This window comes from Saccopteryx bilineata, chromosome 4, assembly GCF_036850765.1.
Source record: "Saccopteryx bilineata isolate mSacBil1 chromosome 4, mSacBil1_pri_phased_curated, whole genome shotgun sequence".
Taxonomy (NCBI): domain Eukaryota; kingdom Metazoa; phylum Chordata; class Mammalia; order Chiroptera; family Emballonuridae; genus Saccopteryx; species Saccopteryx bilineata.
The window spans coordinates 26,147,239-26,168,019 of record NC_089493.1 but is presented as its reverse complement, the minus strand read 5'-3'; the positions used below and the strand labels follow the sequence as shown (position 1 = coordinate 26,168,019).

General features: G+C 46.9%; 1 protein-coding gene across 1 annotated transcript in view; it reads left to right on the top strand.

Annotated features, from left to right (window-relative positions):
• FLVCR2 (FLVCR choline and putative heme transporter 2) overlaps nt 1-20,781 on the top strand; it is a 61,089-nt gene that overhangs the window by 31,637 nt on the left and 8,671 nt on the right. Inside the window, exons 3-6 of the mRNA XM_066276016.1 lie at nt 1,221-1,362; nt 4,369-4,509; nt 15,701-15,768; nt 17,324-17,427. Of these exons, the coding sequence (XP_066132113.1) occupies nt 1,221-1,362; nt 4,369-4,509; nt 15,701-15,768; nt 17,324-17,427 (455 nt within the window). The remainder of the gene's footprint in view (nt 1-1,220; nt 1,363-4,368; nt 4,510-15,700; nt 15,769-17,323; nt 17,428-20,781) is intronic.

Below are 20,781 nucleotides of genomic sequence, written 5' to 3'. Positions count from 1 at the left end.
CTTAGTGGCTTTAATTGACAGATTGGAAAACCAATCAAAGATGGTCAGCAGATTGCCACTGATGAATGGTGTCCTAGTGTGGGATGAAAACAAATTGCTTCTCTACCTATAGTTTCTTTCTCAAGTACGATAAAGGAAAAGTGGGACCTTAAGATAATGGACTCACTTATCTTCCTTCTTCCACTCTGGGAACTTGGCGCTTTCAGGAGTTCTCAGGCTGCTTTTTGACTTCTGCTTTGGTGTCACATGTAGTAGAGGGCTTTGGGAGTTGTGTGACAGCTAGTCATTCTTGAATCAAGGCATTTCAGACCTCTGAAACACCCAAGTCACATTATCTGTCAGGTTACTTGAGTTTGAACTTGAAGGCAGGTATGTTTTTAACTTCTTATTGTTGGTGTGTGTGTGTGTGTGTGTGTGTGTGTGTGTGTGTATAGCCAGTTTGCATATGCCCATGTCCTGTGTGTATAAATGCATGCAGTTGCGTATGACTTTGTATTACAGATGCCTTATCAATTGCTAAGTTATTTACACAATGAACTTAAGCTTTTATATTTATAAATTGTAATAACTTTAGGCTTCAGAGTCTTACTGAGTTCAAGTTCTTGGGGTTTTACGATATAGAAGTTTTCAACTTTGCCTCCAGCTGGTCTCTGAGCTCTTGGTTAACAGATTCAATGAAATCAAGAATTTAAGACCCTGGCTGGCTAGCTCAGTTGGTTAGGTTCCAGTACGCCAGGGTTGCGGGTTTGATCCCTGGTCACGGCACATACAAGAATCAACCAATGAATGCATGACTATGTGGAAAAACAAATCAATGTTTCTCTCTTTTCGTCTTTTCCTAGAAAGTCAATTAATTAAAAAAGAAAAAAAGAATTTAAGTGTTACAGGAAAAATTCAACATCATTTTACTGTAGCTAGAGATGAGATAATAGGATTCATCATTCTTAGTGTGTAGCTAGAGAAGAGAAGAGCCAGCCTGCATTGAGAACCCCAACCATAATTTTTTTCAATAGGTCTTGATGGTGAGGGTGGTCAGGGGTGTGTGTGAATTGAGGTGTCAATCAAAAGAAAGCTCTCTTTAGTGTCTTGAGGAGGAAACAATAGTCCCTGGTTAGGTTTTAAGAAAAACTGAGATTGTGTTTCTTATTAGAAGTCTCTTTAAACTTGTGCCATCACCTCTTGGCCATTGGTAACTAATTGACTGTCTCTGTTTTCTATAGCTTGGAATTGCGATTGGGTTCTTGGTCCCCCCTGTTTTGGTACCTAATAGCAAAGACCGGGACTTCCTTACCTACCGCATCAGCATCATGTTCTACATGATAGCAGGTGTCGCCACTCTGCTTTTCATCCTTGTCATCATCGGTAAGTTCATTAGTAGATGGCGGGGCAGGGAGGTTTACTGGCTTTGGTGGGGCTTTTGTGAACATGACCCCAGAATATGGTGGACATGTACAGAAACTGAAGGCCAGGCCTCTGATGGTTTTCAGACGCGTTAGCCTGAGCAGTTGCCTCCAGTACAGTGCTAGCTGGCCTTGTGCACTTGGTTAGTGGTTCAGTAGAGGTGTAATTTGTAATTAAACTGTTCTCCAATGGGCCTCACCAGAATTAATGGTCAGGCTGCTGATCAATCACCCTTTGTGGAACCCGTGAGCACGTATGACATCACAGGCATTGTGCTATTCATGCCTGATCTCATGTAATCTTCAACAACCTGTGATTGAAGGCACCATTATCAGTCCCATTTAACAAAGAGGAGAATTTACGGGAGTGAAATAAATTATTCAAGATTAGATAGCTGGGAAGTGACAGAGATTGGATTTAAGCCTATTTATCTAATGTCATACTGTAATTTTCTGGAACAGAGCAAAACAAAACAGAATCCACAAACATTAATAATCCCATAGACTCACCCAAGAATACCTGGGTACCACCTATCTAATGCCTTTTTAAAAAAATTATAAGAGCACTGATATGCTCATTATGGAAAAATCTAGAAAATATAAAGAAAACATAATAATGACCATTAATTTAGCCTTGTATGAGTTAATCCTAACCTCAGATAATCACTATTAATTTCATATGCATATATATATATATTTAATCTCTGAGATATTTGGCTAATATAATTTTTTAAAATTCTTTATATGTTTCAGGTATACAGTATTCTATTTTTTTTTAATTCATTTCTTTTGGGAAAGAGATATTATTAAAAAAAAACACAAAAAAGCCCTGGCCGGTTGGCTCAGCGGTAGAGCGTCGGCCTAGCGTGCGGAGGACCCGGGTTCGATTCCCAGCCAGGGCACATAGGAGAAGCGCCCATTTGCTTCTCCACCCCTCCGCCGCGCCTTCCTCTCTGTCTCTCTCTTCCCCTCCCGCAGCCAAGGCTCCATTGGAGCAAAGATGGCCCGGGCGCTGGGGATGGCTCTGTGGCCTCTGCCCCAGGCGCTAGAGTGGCTCTGGTCGCAACATGGCGACACCCAGGAGGGTCGCAACATGGCGACGCCCAGGATGGGCAGAGCATCGCCCCCTGGTAGGCAGAGCATCGCCCGCTGGTGGGCGTGCCGGGTGGATCCCGGTCGGGCGCATGCGGGAGTCTGTCTGACTGTCTCTCCCTGTTTCCAGCTTCAGAAAAATGCAAAAAAAAAAAAAAAAAAAAAAAAAACCCACAAAAAAGGCCTGACCTGTGGTGGCGCAGGTATACAGTATTCTAATTCGACATCTGTATACACTTTAAAGTGATCACCACCACAAGTCTAGATACCATTCATCACCATATAATTGATGGATAATATAATTTTATATCCTCTTTTATAACCTGAGTGGTATTACATAGGCTGTGATAAATTCAGAGACAGCAGGTAGAGGTTTCCTTTTCAGTTAGTGACCCGTCTAAAGGTTAACCAGTTCTCTTCCTAATATCTGAAGGTTTCGCTCACTCTTGTTAAGGTTTCATTCCTTCTGGCCTCACCTCCAGAGTCAAACATTTTTATCATTGTTCACCTCATTCAGCTGTTCTCACCGTGGCATCCTCTCCCCTGGGTCCAAGCCAAGAGAGGGCTGCCGGGCGGCTTCTAAAGGCCGACAGGGTGTCTTGGACAGAGGACAGATTGCACTATGCCCAGCTCCAAATGCCTGTGTTTGTGGTAGATGAGGTCCTGGTTCTTTGCAGTTGAGATCCTGGAGGTAGGACATTGCTACATTTTGGCACTTTATTGTCAAGCAGGGACAGTAGCTGTTGAATAAAGAACTGATGGATCTTATCTGAATTCTGGTGTGTGGATGCCAAGTCCTTGAGTAATCCCTGCTGTTGCAGAGATCAGTCCCCTCTTGCCTTGCTTCCTTTTCCCCAGTGGAAGGGGAGGTGAACAGGCAAGACAATGGATGAGAGGTTCTTAACGGCAGGAAGTTATCCAGGAGGAAATTACCCTGGACTACTTTCTGAGATGGAAGAGGCAGGGCTCTGAATTCAGCGCTGGAGGTTTTCCCAAGAAGGGGCAGGGTGGTTAGAGGGAGAGACTTTGACCTTCAAGGAATTAAATCTCATTTCCAGAGCTTCCTTTAACTGGACAAGGAATGTTCTCCCGGGGTGAGGGTGAGGCCGCTTGCTGCTTGCTTGGACTCAGTTGGGGAACCAGGTTAGCCAAAGAACTGGTCAAGCTGATCTGCCCTCCAGAGAACTGAACAGCAGTCAGTGCAGTTAAATTGTCCCAGTTGTACTGAAAATGGGAGAGAAGAGGAATGGTTTACCCATTGTCCCTCCCCAGTCCTTATATCAGAGTAGCCATTCCCACAGGGCCCTGTGCTAATCCTCTCAGCTGTCTGATTCCAACTTTGAGAAACTAGGAGGGGACTCCAGATTTTTCTAGTTAAAGATCCTTTCCTCTACTCAGGAATATTTATTGATTGCCATGTGCCAGGCTCTGTGCTAAGCATGGGCAACACAGTCCCTTCCCTCTGTGGAGGAGCTCTTGTGCTAAGCCATTAACCGGACTCACTAATCCTGAAGCCTCAGCGCTCACTTCCTTTCTATCCATGTGTTACTATTGTGGGTTTTTTTTCTGGTGCTCTGCAGTGTGCTTTTTCCTAGTTATTATAGGACTCCGTGATCCTTGAACACTGCCTGGGAGGCCACATGATGGCAGCTGTCCAGAGGCCATTAAGAAAAAGTAATCAGTAGACCACTCACTCAGCCGTAGATAGTGAAAAGCAGCTTCAAGAGAGGAAGCTGTAAAGGGTTTAACTGAAGAATTAATATTTCCTTTGGGGCCTTAGCTCTTTCTCAGTGGACGAAGCCAGCTCTTGTCCACGTGTATCTCTGCCGGGCTGTAACCACAGGGGTGTTCAGTGATCTGTTTTTTTTCCTTTCAGTATTCAAGGAGAAGCCTAAGCATCCCCCCAGCAGGGCCCAATCCCTGAGCTACTCCTTGGCACCACCTGATACTTTGTACTTGAATTCTATCGTCCGGATTTTCAAAAACCTCAACTTCGTGCTGCTTGTCATCACCTACGGTAAGATGTGTCCGGGAGTATATTTGAACTGGAAATGTGAGACAAGAGGCCTGATGTATTTTTGCATCTTGCTCTTTTCAAATCCCAGATATATACGTAAAGTAATTGTTTAGGGTCAGCCAGAAAAGTCAGCTCTGTCTCAGGGCCTTTGCACATTCTGTAAAGTCCACCTAGAAAACCATTCTTTCCCATATCAGGTTATCTGAGAAATGTCTGCGGATCTTCCAAGTCTCATCTTAGTATCATCACTAAAAAGCAGTATTAGGCGATCTTTCCTCTCTTTTGTGTTGTTCCAGTTCCAGGTCCTCCTTCTCACTAGGCCAGTGATGGGCAATCTTTTGAGCTTGGTGTGTCAAAATTCGCCAAAAAACCGAGCATAACTCGGGTGGTGTGTCAATTCGAGAAAAAAACCCCATAATTTCACGATATTTATAGTTTAAATAACAAAAAATATATAATTGTAATATATAACTGTATTTAATAAACCAAAAACTAATTATTTAACTTACCTGCTTAGTGACTTCTTTGTTCATCTGTCAGTCGGTTTCTTTTGTTGGTCTTGATATTATTTAACTTGTGTGGGGTGCCATGAACTAAGATAAGTGAGGGGGAGGGGTGATTCTTTAACCTGCCTATTAGTGACTTTTTTGTTGCTGAATTTCATTGTCTAAATCTTCAATTGAAGGTTGGTATTTTGTATACTTCAAGCCAAAGCAAGTGCTACTAACTTCATCTGTCAATCTGTTTCTTTTGTTGGTTTTGATATTATTTAATGCTGAGAATAAGGTCTCATAAAAGTACATAGAGGGGCCCTGGCCGGTTGGCTCAGCGGTAGAGCGTCGGCCTAGCGTGCGGAGGACCCGGGTTTGATTCCCGGCCAGGGCACACAGGAGAAGCGCCCATTTGCTTCTCCACCCCTCCGCCGCGCTTTCCTCTCTGTCTCTCTCTTCCCCTCCCGCAGCCAAGGCTCCATTGGAGCAAAGATGGCCCGGGCGCTGGGGATGGCTCTGTGGCCTCTGCCCCAGGCGCTAGAGTGGCTCTGGTCGCAACATGGCGACGCCCAGGATGGGCAGAGCATCGCCCCCTGGTGGGCAGAGCATCGCTCCATGGTAGGCGTGCCGGGTGGATCCCGGTCGGGCACATGCGGGAGTCTGTCTGACTGTCTCTCCCTGTTTCCAGCTTCAGAAGAATGAAAAAAAAAAAAAAAAAGTACATAGAGGGAAAAATTGTGAGTAAAGCCATTGCTATATTTTTCAGGGTGCTAGAAATGTCTTGTAATCGGTTCCAGGCACTCCAAATTTCCTGTTCGTAGTGACATTCCTCTTGATTCTCCAAGTGGTACCTTTCCAGATTCTCAAACTTTGACCTCAAGTCGACAAACACCTGAGCCCAGATGCTGTCTTGAAATTCTGCAAGTTGCATCTTATGTAAATTATGATGGCTGCTGCTATTTCTAATGGTGGGAAACGGCACCCATAGCACAGGCCCTCACCTCTCCCAGCCTCCCCCTCACTTATCTCAGTAATGATGGTCAATTAGAAATCCACCACACCCCAGAACAGTAGATTGGATGATGGGTGCTGTGGTTATGTGGTTGCTGGTAATGGCGATCACAGGGCCCCCAGAGATGTGTCCCCAGTGACATTCTGCTGCTCCCTGCTCCACCGGTCAAAAGTGAGGTCAAAGATCCCCTAACGGCCTAACTGGAAGTCCCAGAACTAGACGCTCTGTGCTGGAGTTCTGTTGTTTTGGCCTACAGACCTCTGGCACAGAGTGTCTACACTACAGCAAATGTTTTATCCTTGGCTACTGCACCTGGCCGTGCAGGAGCCAAGGATGAAACATCTTTCTCGGCATGTGGCCCCATACTTCTCTGGTATGCGGCTGCATGTGGCCGCGTGTCATCGAAAATGGGTACACATGTCATGTCAGGGCTGACACGTGTGTCCTAGGTTCGCCATCATGGCACTAGGCTGTAACCTCCCTGAAAGCAGAGATTTATGTCTTTTCATCAGCAGCAGTGGTTACTCCTATAGTTATTGAGTGAATGAATCAATCAATAAATGCTTGCATATATAAATGAGTCTTGCCATATGAACCACTCCTCAAACAATCTTCCTTCATTTTGTAACACTGACTCTTTTTTTTATCTGAATGCAAGACAATATTCCTCTTTCATTTCATTTTTTAGACTTTTGGTAAGATAAAGTTTAATCTTTACCCTCACTTTTTCAGCATGGTGGTGTTGTATGTTCTTCCCAGCCTTTAATAAGAACGTTAGACCAGACAAGCGTAAGGCCAGAACCTCATAGCATTCTAATAAAAGAGATCCACCCAACTGTACTGCTATCCATCTGACATCTGACCATTTAATTCACCTGCTAGTTTAAAATCAAGTCAATAAGTATGTAAAATGCACAGTAACTATGTTTAAAAAACGAGATTGGCTTGACATGATTTATTTTTGGTGAAGCCTCAGTTGACTATAATCTTATGTTCTCGCTAAGTTCACTAACCATGTGTTTTGTAACATATGGTAGTATTTAGTATGTGCCAAGACTTTTTTTCCCTTTTCTTTTTTTAAGATTTTATCCATTGATTTTAAAGAGAGAAGAGGTGGCAGAGGGGTGAGAAGCACCGACTCTTAGTTGCTTCACTCTAGCTGTTCATTGGTTGCTTGTTGTATGTGCCTTGACCAGGCAAGCCCAGGGGCTTGAGCCAGTGACCTCAGCATTCCAGGTCAACACTCCCTCCATTATGCCACCACAGGCCGGGCAAGACTTTTCACATATATTTTTTAAAAATAATATTTATTGATTTCAGCAACAGAGGAAGGGGGGGGGGGGAGAGAGAGAGAGAGAGAGAGAAAGACAGAAAGACAGGAACATTGTACTGTTCCTGTATGTGCCCTGACCAGGGACCGAACCAGCAACCTCTGCACTTTGGATTAATGCTCTAACCAATTTTGCTATCTGGCCAGGGCTCACATATGGTTTTATTGAACTTCCATCACATTCATGTTAGATAGGTATTGTAACTATCCCCATTTAACATATGAAGAATCTGAAACTCAGAGAGATTAGGTAACTAGCTCAAGCTCACACAGCTTTTAAGTGGCACAGTCAGGATTCAAATACAGGTTTGTCTAACTCCAACACCTGCATTCTTGATGCCTGTTACATAATTGCCTATAGTCCTTCCTCAAATTGTGCCATAGTTTCATTTTAGGATAATCAGGGTCCTTTATCTTGAAGTGTTTATCTGCTGAAGCATTAGAGGTGGTATCATTCATGGGTAGAGAAGCATGCCTAAGTTTTCCAAGCATACACCATATTGGGTGACCTCTCATCTGGAATAGCCCTAGATAACTAGATTAGTCTTCAAGATCCCAGGTCTCCATTCCTCATTCTCCCTGGCTTCTCAGTTTTCTTACTATACCTCTCTATTCATCTATAATAATAAACTGGCTCGTATGGGTTGATGGGCAAAGCAATTCGCTCCTGAGTTTCTGGAAGCATTGGACTCTGTTGTGTACTGATAGAATTTAACATGTTTCTCAAAGGCCTGGGTTTATCTCGGTGGGAGAGTTAAACTAGTCTAGATGTTCGTACTCATTTTAGAGAACCACAAGCCCAATTTCCCTGGTAGAGAATAGGACTTGGAGACAAGGCTCTTTGCCAACAAGGAAGTGATTCTGAGGGCTTAATCTCAGATTTGAAAAAATATTTAATTGAGCCATTACTGTGCGTTAGGAACCTTGTTAAGGACTTTACATACATTGTCCTTTTTTTTTTTTTTTTTTGTATTTTTCTGAAGTTGGAAACCGGGAGGCAGTCAGACAGACTCCCGCATGTGCCCGACCGGGATCCACCGGCATGCCCACCAGGGGGCGATGCTCTGCCCATCTGGGGTGTTGTTCTGTTGCAACCAGAGCCATTCTAGCGCCTGAGGCAGAGGCCATAGAGCCACCCCCAGCGCCCAGGCCAACTTTGCTCCAATGGAGCCTCGGCTGCAGGAGGGGAAGAGAGAGACAGAGAGGAGGGGGGGGGGGAGAAGCAGATGGACGCTTCTCCTGTGTGCCCTGGCCGGGAGTTGGACCCGGGACTCCTGCATGCCAGGCCGACGCTCTACCACTGAGCCAACCGGCCAGGGCCCTTTGGTTGTTTCTTAAGTGTACCCTGACCACGGATCAAACCTATAACCTTGGCATATTGGGTTAATGCTTTAACCGGCTGAGCTACCAGGACAGGGCAACTCTTTTCCATTTTATACCTGAGCAAACTGAGGCTCTGGTTTAGTTCCTTTGGACAGCTAGCAAACAACAGAGTTTGGATATACACATCTGTCTGTTCGATGCCAGAGCTCATCTTTCTAATCACTGTGCCATTTTGCCTCCCCATGCAGAACGCAGCCTCTTAGAGACAGAGCTGGGGCTCTTCCCTTAGCCCACTTGTTTGAGTGGTCTTTGTGTCTACCTAGGGGAGTATGTTCATTCTCAGATTTCATTCTACAGACCAGTTACCTGGGGGTTGCTTTCTTCTAGGGTGTGGATCTAGCCATCTTATTGGTCAGCCATCTTGGGATTTGGGGATGGGGGTCTCAGCCTTCTCTTTGAGGTTTATAGGTCACGTAAAGGTAGTGCACTTAAAAATCTCTGCTTTCTTCTTTTACTTTCTTTGTTCAAAAAAACTCATACATATATAGATTTTATTTATTGATTTTAGAGAGAGGAGGGAGAGAAAAAGTCGAGGTGGGGGACTGGGAAGCATCAACTCATAGTAGTTGCTTCTCCTATGTGCCTTCACCGGGCAAGCTCAGCATTTCAAACCGGTGACCTGAGCATTCCAGGTCGACATTTTATCCACTGCGACACCACAGGTCAGACCGGTCCAAATTAAAAAAAATAAACCAAAAACTATAAATTCAATAGATGCTGAAGAGGAAAATGGTCCATACTTTTTATATTGTACATGTGATATTCTATTTTCTTCTGAATTATATGCACTTAAGAGCACATGGCTGGGAACCAGAAGATGAGAGCATTTCACAAACACATTTGTAGGCCATGGTGGACATGCCTTGGAGAAGGAGCCTTGAATGCTGGACTGGTCAGTGAGATCTGCACATTGGAGTGGGCGGTCTTAGTTCAGATGGCGGCTTTGCCGATTCTTGAGAGTGTACACCTTCCTCCATCCTTTGTCTCTAATCATCCACCCTCCTCTCCACACAAAATACTAATAGCGTTGGCTTCCCATTGGAGTCCTCCTCTGCATGAAAATGAAGGCTTTTCAGGTAATTGCAAATTTACTGCTCACAAAAATTAGGGGCTGTTTCAAAAAAATACGAAGTTATAAAATATCCCCTAATTTTTGTGAGCAGTGGTAAAACATCCACATTGCTTGGCCCTGCTCGGTAGCTCAGTTGGTTAGAGCATCGTCCCACTATACCAGGGTTATAGGTTGATCCCTGGTCAAGGCCCATACAAGAATCAAATCTGCCTGACCAGGTGGTGGCGCAGTGGATAGAGCGTAGGACTGGGATGCCAAGGACCCAGGTTCGAGACCCCGAGGTCGCCAACTTGAGCATGGGCTCATCTGGTTTGAGCAAAAGCTCACCAGCTTGGACCCAAGGTCGCTAGCTCGGGCAAGGGGTTACTCGGTCTGCTGAAGGCCCACGGTCAAAGCACATATGAGAAAGCAATCAATGAACAACTAAGGTGTTGCAACAAAAAACTGATGATTGATGCTTCTCATCTCTCTGCGTTCCTGTCTGTCTGTCCCTGTCTATCCCTCTCTCTGACTCCCTCTCTGTCTCTGTAAAAAAAAAAATTATTAAAAAAAAATCAAATCCATGTTTCTCTCTCTCTCTAAAATCAATCAATCAATAAATAAAATAAAGTACCAATTATTAAAAAAAAAACAACCACACTGCTATTGCATTGATAAATGTGCTGATTTCCTATGTTCTTTTGCTGGTCTGAACTAGATGTCCTCAAGCAGGGAGTAGCTCTCATGCAGCTGGTGGGATGGCCAGTGTTATATCTGTCCTGCCTTTCCAGCACTTTCCAAGCTGCCGAGTCAGCTGCCAGAGCTGGGTGCAGTGGTACAGGAAGGCTTCAGAGACATTTTCCCTATAGGCTCTGGCCACACCTAGAGGTAGATTTTGAGATAAAATAAGGGCTATCAAATTCATTTAAATTTCAGATAAACCACAGTTCTTTTTTTTTAAGTATAAACAAATGCTTTCCATGAGATATTTGAGATATATTTATGCTAAAAAATTATTCACTTATCTGAAATTCAAATGTAACCAGGTGCGCTATTTGTTTTTGTTTTCTCTCCACTCTGGCAGCCCAGCTTCGAGGGGAGGAGGTGCAGAAGTGGGTTTGTGCTGGATGTTGCCAAACTATCACAGCAAGAAGGAACTGCCTCCTCCTCCTCTAGGAAGATGCCCTCCCTCCTCTAAGCTTGGCCAAGGGAGGCTGGGGCCAGAACCAGACCCTCTGAGGGTCTAGCAGAGTCTAGGGCAGGGCTGGTCATGTGATGCGTCTCAGCAGGGGGGTGGGGGTGGGGGGCAGGAAAGAACCCTTCTCTGGCCACCTTCTCTTTGTGTCTCTAGGTCTTGCTTTCACACCTCCTCCTCTATCTCTTTTCATTAATGGTGATGGCTTTTCATCAATGGTGATGGATTTCATTAATGGTGATGGCTTTTCATCAATGGTGATGGATAACAGGGCATCATAATTGCCCTGTTAACAAGGATTGTTAACAGTTTTCCTCTTGTGAAGAATGTCCTCAGAGGGAACACTTTTCCATGTCATTTCCCTAGCCTTGCCTCCAGTACCGAGAGTATTTTCCAGTGTTGAGCATCTGCACCTGGCGCCTCAGCATGTGTCCTGAAGATACCTTTCCTGGGCGCTCTGGGGGCTTCACCACTGTCCTACTTAACTCCACGGGCCCCTGGAAGGCGCCTCCTCTCAGGTCCTGGCTTACGAGTGGGTGTGAAATCCTCCTGATTCCCTGGAGTTTGCTGAGGTCAGGCTGTCCCTGTAAAACCAGGGCTTGCCATAAGTTTCGGAAGGACAAAAGGGAAATGAGCACAGTGTAACCAGAACCCAGAGATAGGATCTGGGATGCATGTTTCCCAGGCTTGCCTGATAGTGGAACTCCCTCCATTGTAACCAGAACCAGAGATAGGATCTGGGATGCGTGTTTCCCAGGCTTGCCTGATGGTGGAACTTCCTCCATTGTAACCAGAACCAGAGATAGGATCTGGGATGCGTGTTTCCCAGGCTTGCCTGATGGTGGAACTTCCTCCATTGTAACCAGAACCAGAGATAGGATCGGAGATGCATGTTTCCCAGGCTTTCCTGATGGTGGAACTCCCTGGGGTGCTTGGGTTGAATGTGTGCAAAGATTTCCATGCCTCTCCTTTGGACATTGAGAATCAAAAAGTCTCCATCAACCCTTGGAAATCTACTTTTAACAAACAAGCATTCGAGGCAATTCTGGGTGGCAGCAGGTTGTGAGGCCTCCTGCTGCCTGGTAGGGGGTGGCTCTTGATAACCAGGTGAGTTTAGCTCAGCCAGTGGGTCTCAAAATTGAGCACTGTCAGAAGTACCTGGAGGGCTTGTTCACACAGATTATAGAACCACGGAGTTTCTGCTGCAGTCCGTCTGGGCAGGGTTCAGGAATGCGCATTTCTAGCAAGCTCTCCGGTGCTGCTGATCTGGAACTGGCTTCCCTGGACCGCCGAGTCCCCAGGGAAGTGCTCAGCTTCAACAGTGCGGCTCAGCCCGCTCAGGACTCGGCTTCCCTCTGCCTTTTTCAGAGCCACAGAAGTGCTGGTGTTTAAGACGGGTTATTTTGCTCCCAGTCCTGTCACCGGACCAGTTCCAAGCCCGGTCTGCGACCTCCGGGGTCTTGACTCAGGCTGGAAAGAGTTCAAGAACTTGTCTGAGCGAAATCAAAAGCAGATTTTACGTAGGTAGAGGGAAACGGGCTAGGCTGCGGGTTCCTGGACACGGGATCCAGGGGTGAGCCCAGGACGAGCTGCCGCCGTCCACTGCTCCCCTAGCCACTGTGAAAGTACACGTCTGAGGGGACGTGGGCGAACTCGTGAGTGAGTTGCTGGCTGGGTCCGTTGGTTCTTGGCATTTTATGTTTCCAAGGGTGGGTTGTTTCTGAACTTTGAGGTGCTAAATTCAGACTCTGCCTTTTGGTTGGGGTTGGGGGGGGGTCTTGTTGCTAATACGGGCCATTCTGAAGTGTCATGGCATTTTTGGCACCAAATTCTGTCTCCATTTTCTGGTTGGAAGGGTGTCTGGTTCCTAATAGGGTCTGTTCAGGAAGTGTCATGATGTTCACACCCCTTGAACTCATTCTTCTTGTGGTGTCAGTTTTCATTATAATGATGGTATAATGAGCTTTGGAGGTGTTCTTTGGTCGATTTCTCCTTCATCTTGGGTTGATCTGGTTTTAGCCAGTCCGTGTTGTTGTTGATCTAGACCATTGCAGGAGTTTCCTGCCATAAACTGTTTCCCTTTGATCAGGAGAGGAGGTGGGGCCTCTGAGGAGAGGACCTAGTGGCCTATTGAGGCCCTCCCCTCTTTCCTCCTTTCCCCTGTTGGGAGCTTGCCTAACTTCTTTCTCTGCTGCCTCACTGCTGGATAATTCCCCTGTGCTTCCTATGGATTTGCCCCCTTTCTTCACTCGAGTTCTGCCCAAGCTGAGAGTAGCGGTCAGACCTGAAGCTGAGCATGACTTGGAGGGATTTCTTGTCCCCTGCGGTGTGAAGCTCGGGCCAGAGGCTGAGAGGGGCTGACAGAGGTGTGAGGAGCAGGACGAGGGGCTGCTCTCCTTGTCCTTCCAGCCCGCATACCACCCCACCACCCTTTTCAGGAATGTGTCTCTGGACTCAGGAATGGAATTCCCAAGTGGTTGGGCGTGTGGTGTAAAGGTTAGTTGAGCATGCTTATTGCGTGAGAGGGTTCCTGAGAGCCTCAAAGTTATGGACAGTAAAAGGGATGGTATGGAAAGTAATCTCACAGAGTGATCTGGTCATAAATTCCTAACTGGGCAGGTCATGACCGGCTAGTCACACCCCAGGCATATAACTTCTTTAGTAAAAGGCTTATCTATACATTAAGCAAGCCCTGTCCGTGTTTCCGTGCCTCCAGGTGAACACGTCTTTGCAATGCCCCCTTCACACCCTCCTTCTGAAGTGTGACCACCCTCAAGACAGCACTGAATCTGAACCATCCTGCAGTCCAATCCTTGCCTTGCTTTCTCCCACCTTACTGTAATCTTATGTCCCCTCTGTATCTTAAATATAAATACATAAAAGGAATTGTAAATTGTTGTTTCCTGAGGCAATTTTTCTTAATTTGTTGAAATTATGCTTCCAGATGTATTCTCTGTTTGACTCAAATGAACGTTTTATAAATATTCTTGACAGGTTTGGATGTTGTTAGGTAGGTAGGTGGACACAGTCCTCATGACCAGGTCTGGCGGTGGTAGTGATGTTTGGTGAAGCTCCTTGGTTTGCCAACTCAGTGTGACCTTGTGCCCCTCAGGAGGGGGCACTGAACCCACCTTTGTTGTATCCCTGAGGTGACTGCTGGGAAAGGCAGGAATTTGAGGAAATTTTCAGTAACAAGTTGGGGAAATGGTTGAGAATCAGTGTGGTGAGGGTGTAACAGAGTAATTTTTAAGAGCAAGGACTTCAGAGCCACATAGTGTGGTTCGGATCCGGCCCCGCCACTTACTACCCCTGTGAGGGTGGGAATGGAAAGAAAAACTTCCTTTCGCATTTTGCATGTGAACTTGAACTTCACTTATGTATGCCCTTCCTTTGGGAACCTGATAGAGGGAGTAAGTCAGCTGCATTTATGCAACATTGCTGATGATAAAAATGACGGCAACTGAACTAGGAGACGTCTTCCTATCTGGTAAGAAGCCCTTCTTTGTACTTTGCTGAGTATGGTGACTCTTTCACTGTCTTGTCCGTTGTGGGGACCCAGGACAACTCAACTATGCCTGTTGAGTTGTTTCAAGCGATAGTGGCTCTTGTCAGGTGCTAAGCCAGGGTGGTTGCCATAGCTACCTTTCCCTACACCTGAACCATCCCCTTGGGGGCAAAAGAGAAGAGCTTCTGGATGGCTCAGTGGCCTGCGGTACTATGGACTGGTCCCACTGAAGAGGAACTCCTAAGGCTGCCCTGCCTCACAGCTGTGTCCCTTCTAAGTGGATCTAATGTCAGGTGCGCCCGTGGTAGACATGTGGGCCTCAGTGTTTAGTTAAACCTGAAAAGTCTCCCGGTGCATTTGTTTTTTAGCTCTGTGTGCATTTTTCTCGTCTATAAAATGGGGATGATAATATGATCTGCCTCCTAGGATTGTTGGGAGGATTGTAAGGGGCTTAGAACAGTGTCTAGTACTTAAGTATTATGTATGCTGTTGCTGTCATCATCATGGTTATTAGGAAGTGAGAGCAGGAGGCCCTTTTTCCTTTGGGTCAGTTCTAGTCCCATCTTAGTGACTAAGTCACAGTACAGCTTTAGATAAATGACCTCATTCTTTAAGGACACAGATTTTTAGAGTATATTCTAGGTTTTTCATTTATTTGTTGAATGAGTAAATGAATTAGGAGAGGCAACCCGTAGAGTCCTTTCTGGTTTCAAATACAGGATTCTGTGGGGCATTGTCTCTGAGGAAAGCTGAAGGAGGGATGGGGAAAGAGGTGAGAAGCCACCCACAGAGGGAGCGGTGTCCGACGTCAAAGGTCTGGAGCACTCTGGAGAGAGGAAGGTCATCAGGAGGAGGTGGAAGGTGTCCAGTAGTTCCACTTAGCTCGTAGGACTAGCCAAGGCTTAAGAAAGGAATGCTGGCGGTTCTGACCTGGGAGTAATACTTTCCAAACCTGCTCTTCCAGGGCAAAGTTTAAGGGATCCGAGGGCATTGATGCGTGGCTAAGAACAGGTTGAAATGGCTACTTTGGACTGTTTTGGAGTATTTCTTTGAGGAATACTGTGTAGTAGCCTCGTGTCCGCTGGATTTTTCTTCTCTGAGGACCCCACTCACAGTGACAATGAGGATGAGGACTTCTGACCTGCTGAACCGCTGCGGGGAGGTTAGCAGTGGCCCCAGCAGAAGGCCCGCCCTAATGCTGTGCATTTCTCCTTCCCTCCTTAGGTCTGAATACTGGGGTTTTCTATGCCTTGTCCACTCTGCTGAATCGCATGGTGATCATGCACTATCCGGTAAGGGAGTCCCCTAGGTAAGCCTGCTGGGCCAGGCGAGACCGAGGCTTCTGCATCTGTCTCAGCAGGAGCTGGGGTAGCAGTTACTCTTGAACCCTCCCACCCCCGCTTCTAGGCATTGTGGTATGGTGCTATGCTAGTTAGTACCTCTGAGCTTCCATTCTGTTTTCTGCAAAAGAAGCATAATCACTTACTGAAAGGTGACTTTTTAGGATTAGAAAGTAAATAATATTGTGTGTGTCTATGTATATATTTTCATATATCATATACACGCAAAGCACAGAGCATGGGGCCTGGCATCTCAGTTGGTAAGCATATGTGCAGAGTCACATCTGAAATACTTGATTTGTAAAATATGGATAATGTTTAATTTTGTGCTCTCACTCAACTGAAAGTATTTTTAAATGTTTCAAGACCCAGCGAGGGTTGGATACTGGGAACGGGATACAGAGTGTCCCGGAATCAGGAGTCCCAGGTCCAGCCTTCTTATAAAGGACCGGGGTCTCACAGTCGCAGAGGCTCTGTGGCTAAGTGGTCCAGTTTTGGAGTTCGGCAGGTAGGAGTTCAAATCCTAGCTCTGCACTTAGGAAATGCCTCATAACTGTGGACTAATTAATCTCTCTGTGTCTCAATTTCTTCATGTGAAACATGGGGAATACTGATTGCTAACCTTTTGGTGGGGAATTATGAGAGTTAAGTAAGATAATGATGTAAAATCCTTGGCATGGTGCCTAGCTCATAATAAGAAAGGCCCAAAAATATATAACTGCCTGACCAGGTGGTGACGCAGTGGATAGAGTATTGGACTGGGATGCAGAGGACCCAGATTCGAGACCCCGAGGTCGCCAGCTAAGTCAGGCTCATCTGGTTTGAGCAAAGCTCACCAGCTTGGACCCAAGGTCGCTGGCTTGAGCAAGAGGTTACTCAGTCTGCTGTAGCCCCACAGTCAAGGCACATATGAGAAAACAATCAATGAACAAACTAAGGTGTCACAACGAAAAACTGTGATTGATGCTTCTCATCTCTCTCTGTTCCTGTTTATCTGTCCCTATCTATCCCTCTCTCTGACACACTCTGTCTCTGTTAAAAAAAAAAAAAAAAAAATATATATATATATAGCTATTATTTTACTATTTTTTTTGCCACTGATAGCTCAAAACACCTAAGTAGGGGGTATTTGAATCTCCATATTTCAGTTTCCCTATCTGTGAAATGGGAATAATGATTAATAAGACAAAAGAGTTGCTATCAGTATTATGCTTAAAAAAATAATCTTACCTAAAAGTGGTTTTAAGGACAGAATTTGGTTCACCCAGCATCCAGTATCATGCAGACACATTGAGGGTTGTATTATGTTGGGGTGAGCAACTATTCTAGGATTATCTCCCTGGTGGCAGCTTCTTACAGGCTGTCCTGCCCTGATAACATTCTGAGAATTGTCCCTAAGGGAGCCCGAGTTCCTTGCCTTTGCCCTCTCACCTCACGGTGACTGCGCTCTGTTGGTGTCTTGTCCTGTCTCCGGCTGATCTTTGGGGGCTGTGGTTTTCTTCCCCAGGGGGAAGAAGTGAATGCTGGAAGAATAGGCCTGACCATTGTCATTGCAGGAATGGTTGGGGCGATGATCTCAGGCATCTGGTTGGATAAGTCCAAAACCTACAAGTAAGTGACTCCTCTTCTTGGACTGAGAATTGGCAGGGGGAGGGGGGTACTCATTTTTGAAATGACATATTAATTAGCAGTACAGCTCAAAAGGTTTGGGTGTGGCAGCTGAGTGGTCAAGTGGGCAGTTCAAATTTATTTTCTCTAAGCCTCAGTTTCCTCATTTATAAAACGAGGGAAACACTACCCACCCTGTGGGGATCTTAGGGAGGTTGACGCTAGCACAGCACCCTCGCCCCCAAGTAGCTACGGAAGGGGCAGATGGGGGAGAAATGGAGATGATTGCAGAAAAACGTCGGCAGTTAGAAAGTCTGTGGAAAACCCAGAGAGTGGAGAGGAGGGAGCGGCTCCGCTGACCCATCCTCACGGCTCCTTGGACCCCGTGGGCTTAGCCGTGGTGCTCGGAGCTTACTTTGTTTGCAGTGTGTTGTCTTGCAGTCGCTTCTGCCTTGTTGGTAAGTGTGATGTGCTTTGGGTCTGAATGCCCAGTGCATTTCTAAGAGCCCAGAGTGGCTTTTCTAAGATTTTAGTGTATGTCAGACTAATCCAGGATGCTTATTAAAAGTACAGACTCGGCCCTGGCCGGTTGGCTCAGCAGTAGAGCGTCGGCCTGGCGTGCGGGGGACCCGGGTTCAATTCCCGGCCAGGGCACACAGGAGAAGTGCCCATTTGCTTCTCCACCCCCCCCTTCCTCTCTGTCTCTCTCTTCCCCTCCCGCAGCCGAGGCTCCATTGGAGCAAAGATGGCCCGAGCGCTGGGGATGGCTCCTTGGCCTCTGCCCCAGGAGCTAGAGTGGCTCTGGTCGCAGCAGAGCGACGCCCCGGAGGGGCAGAGCATCGTTGCCCCTGGTGGACGTGCCGGGTGGATCCCGGTCGGGTGCATGCGGGAGTCTGTCTGACTGTCTCTCCCCGTTTCCAGCTTCAGAAAGGAAAAAAAAAAAAAAAAAAAAAAAAGTACAGACTCCTGGGCTCCTCCGTCCTGGAGGCCAGTTCAGTAGGGGAATCTGCTTTTGCCTCAGTCGGTATTTGTCACAGTTGGCCTCAATTCAGTAGTGAGGCTCAGAGAAAAGACTCCGGGAAAAACAGAGGCCCAACATCCTTCCCTTCTCACCGCATCTTTTCAGCGCTCTGCATGCATTGGGTGCTCAATTAATGCTGGCCAGCAGGGCAGCTGCCAGGGTTGCCCTGTGCTGGGGCACGTGGCATTCTGGGCTGCTTTGTCGAGGTCTCCAGAGTTCCCAGTGTCTGGAGGCGACAGACAGTGGCAGACCTGTTCTCTGCCACACAAACCCACTTCTGTGAAGCCCTGGTCAGACTGGGTCTCAGTGTAGCCGCCCTTGCTTGTCAAAGGCCAGTTGAGGCCATCCCCGAGGATGTGGCTGCCCTGGCTGAACATGATGGAGGACCTGGCGTGGTTTAATTAACTGCTGCTGGAGTTTGGCTGCCGTCTCGTCTGTGTCATCTGTCAATTGCTGCTTCAGCCACACATGAGAGCAGCGAGGCCTGGCCTTCCCCAAACCAGCGAACAGCGCCGTCTCTGTTCCCAGGGCCTGCTCTGCGGCAGGACAAGGAGGGATTGGAATGTCGCAAGGCTGGGATGTGGGCAGCAGATGATTCAGATGAAAATACAGTGTAAGAGCTGAGGGGGACACCTCAGAGCCCAGACATCACCAGTTCCTTAGTGCCAGCCGGTGCCGAGGTCTGCAGTCGGCAGGAGACATTCCTGTGCTGCAACCGGGCAGAGAAAGGATGTGCGAAAACTGTGATCGGGCCCTTTCGGTGCCAGTTCTTTTCTCCCTGAGGCTCCCAGAGTTGTCCTGTCTGGTTTGGAGGCTGGAAATTGGAGGGTCATGTTGGTTTATCTTAGGCTGGGACTACAGATTGTTTTTCTAGATGGATTAGTGGTTTAAGATGAAGCTATGGTTAAACAAATCTGGTGAAAGATGAACTGGTGGGGTTAGCGAGAGAGAATGGTGTCTATGAAGTTCCTTCTTTTCTTTTCTTTTTTTAAGTGAGAGCAGGGGAGATAGTGAGGCAGACTCCTGCATATGCCCCAACCAACATCCACCCAGCAACCCTCATCTAGGGTCAATGCTTGAATCAACTGAGCTATTTTTAGCACCTGAGGCTGACGTGCTTAGACCAATGGAGCTATCCTCAGTGCCCTGTGCCGATACTTAAACCAGTCAAGACTCTGCTGCAGGAGGAGAAGAGGGAGAGAAAGAGGAGGGAGGCGGGAGAGAGAAGCAGATGGTCGCTTCTCTTGTGTGCCCTGACGGGAAATTGAACCTGGGACATCCATATGGTAGGCTGATGCTCTAGCCACTGAACCAACCAGCCAGGGCCTGAAGTTGCTTTCTGCAGGGTGGGTCAGTCTAGATGAGGGGAGCAGGACCCAGGAACAACAAAGCTCCTTTACACGCAGCAGCTTTGAAGTGCCGTATGGGAGGGGCATCCTTCAGAGGCTCTGGTCTTGAGGTCTTCTGAAGCTGCAACCACAGGGCGTATTCGTGCTCCCTGTGCAATAGTAGAAAGAGTGCAGGGTTCCAATCCCAGTTTTGGATTCAAGACCCAGAGTTTACTCAATGGGTGACTTTGGACTGGTAGCCTAACTAGTCTGAGCCTCAGTTTCCTCATTTGTAAAAGTAGAGATAGCCATACATTTCTTTCAGGGCTTTTGTAATGGTTGAGTGAAATAATAAATGAATGTAAGATTCTTAAGAGAACCCTGGCTCCCAACAGACACTGGTAATAGTTTGACATACCATGGTATATGTCTGCTGATGCCTTCGCCACGGTTCTGGCTTCAGGGGAGGTGTGCGAAGTCTTTAAACTGTCACCGTCCGAGACCTGGTGTTCGGGGCAGTAGGGCAGAGGCATGTGCAGAGCTGGTTCCTTGCAACAAGTAGGGTGGGGAGGGGAATATAGGTCCAGCAGGTATCAGGGCCCCAGCAGTGCCCAGAGTGGGTACCATAGGAGAAGTTTGGGGGGCACAGGCAGGGCGAGCCTGAAACAAACCAGCCCATTGCTGGTGGTCCTTCTGAGGGGACTGAGGAAGGGAATGCAACAGGGAGTGGGCGGAGCTTTCTCACTCTGGGGTCAGATACCGAGTTCAGGGCTGGAGAAGGTTCTCGTAGTTCCTGCTGTCCGGAGTAATTCAGACTCAGCAGGAAGAGCTCTGCTGCACCTGTGCGAGTGGCAACAGGAAGAGCGCAGAGATGACGTGGAGCATCTAAAAGCGGGTCACTTCTCAGCATTGTCATGGGATCTTGGGCAAAGCAAAGCAAAGCAGACATGCAGAATTGGATGGCTTCTGGGGTAGTCCCACACAGTCATATATGTCCTGTTTGTTTTT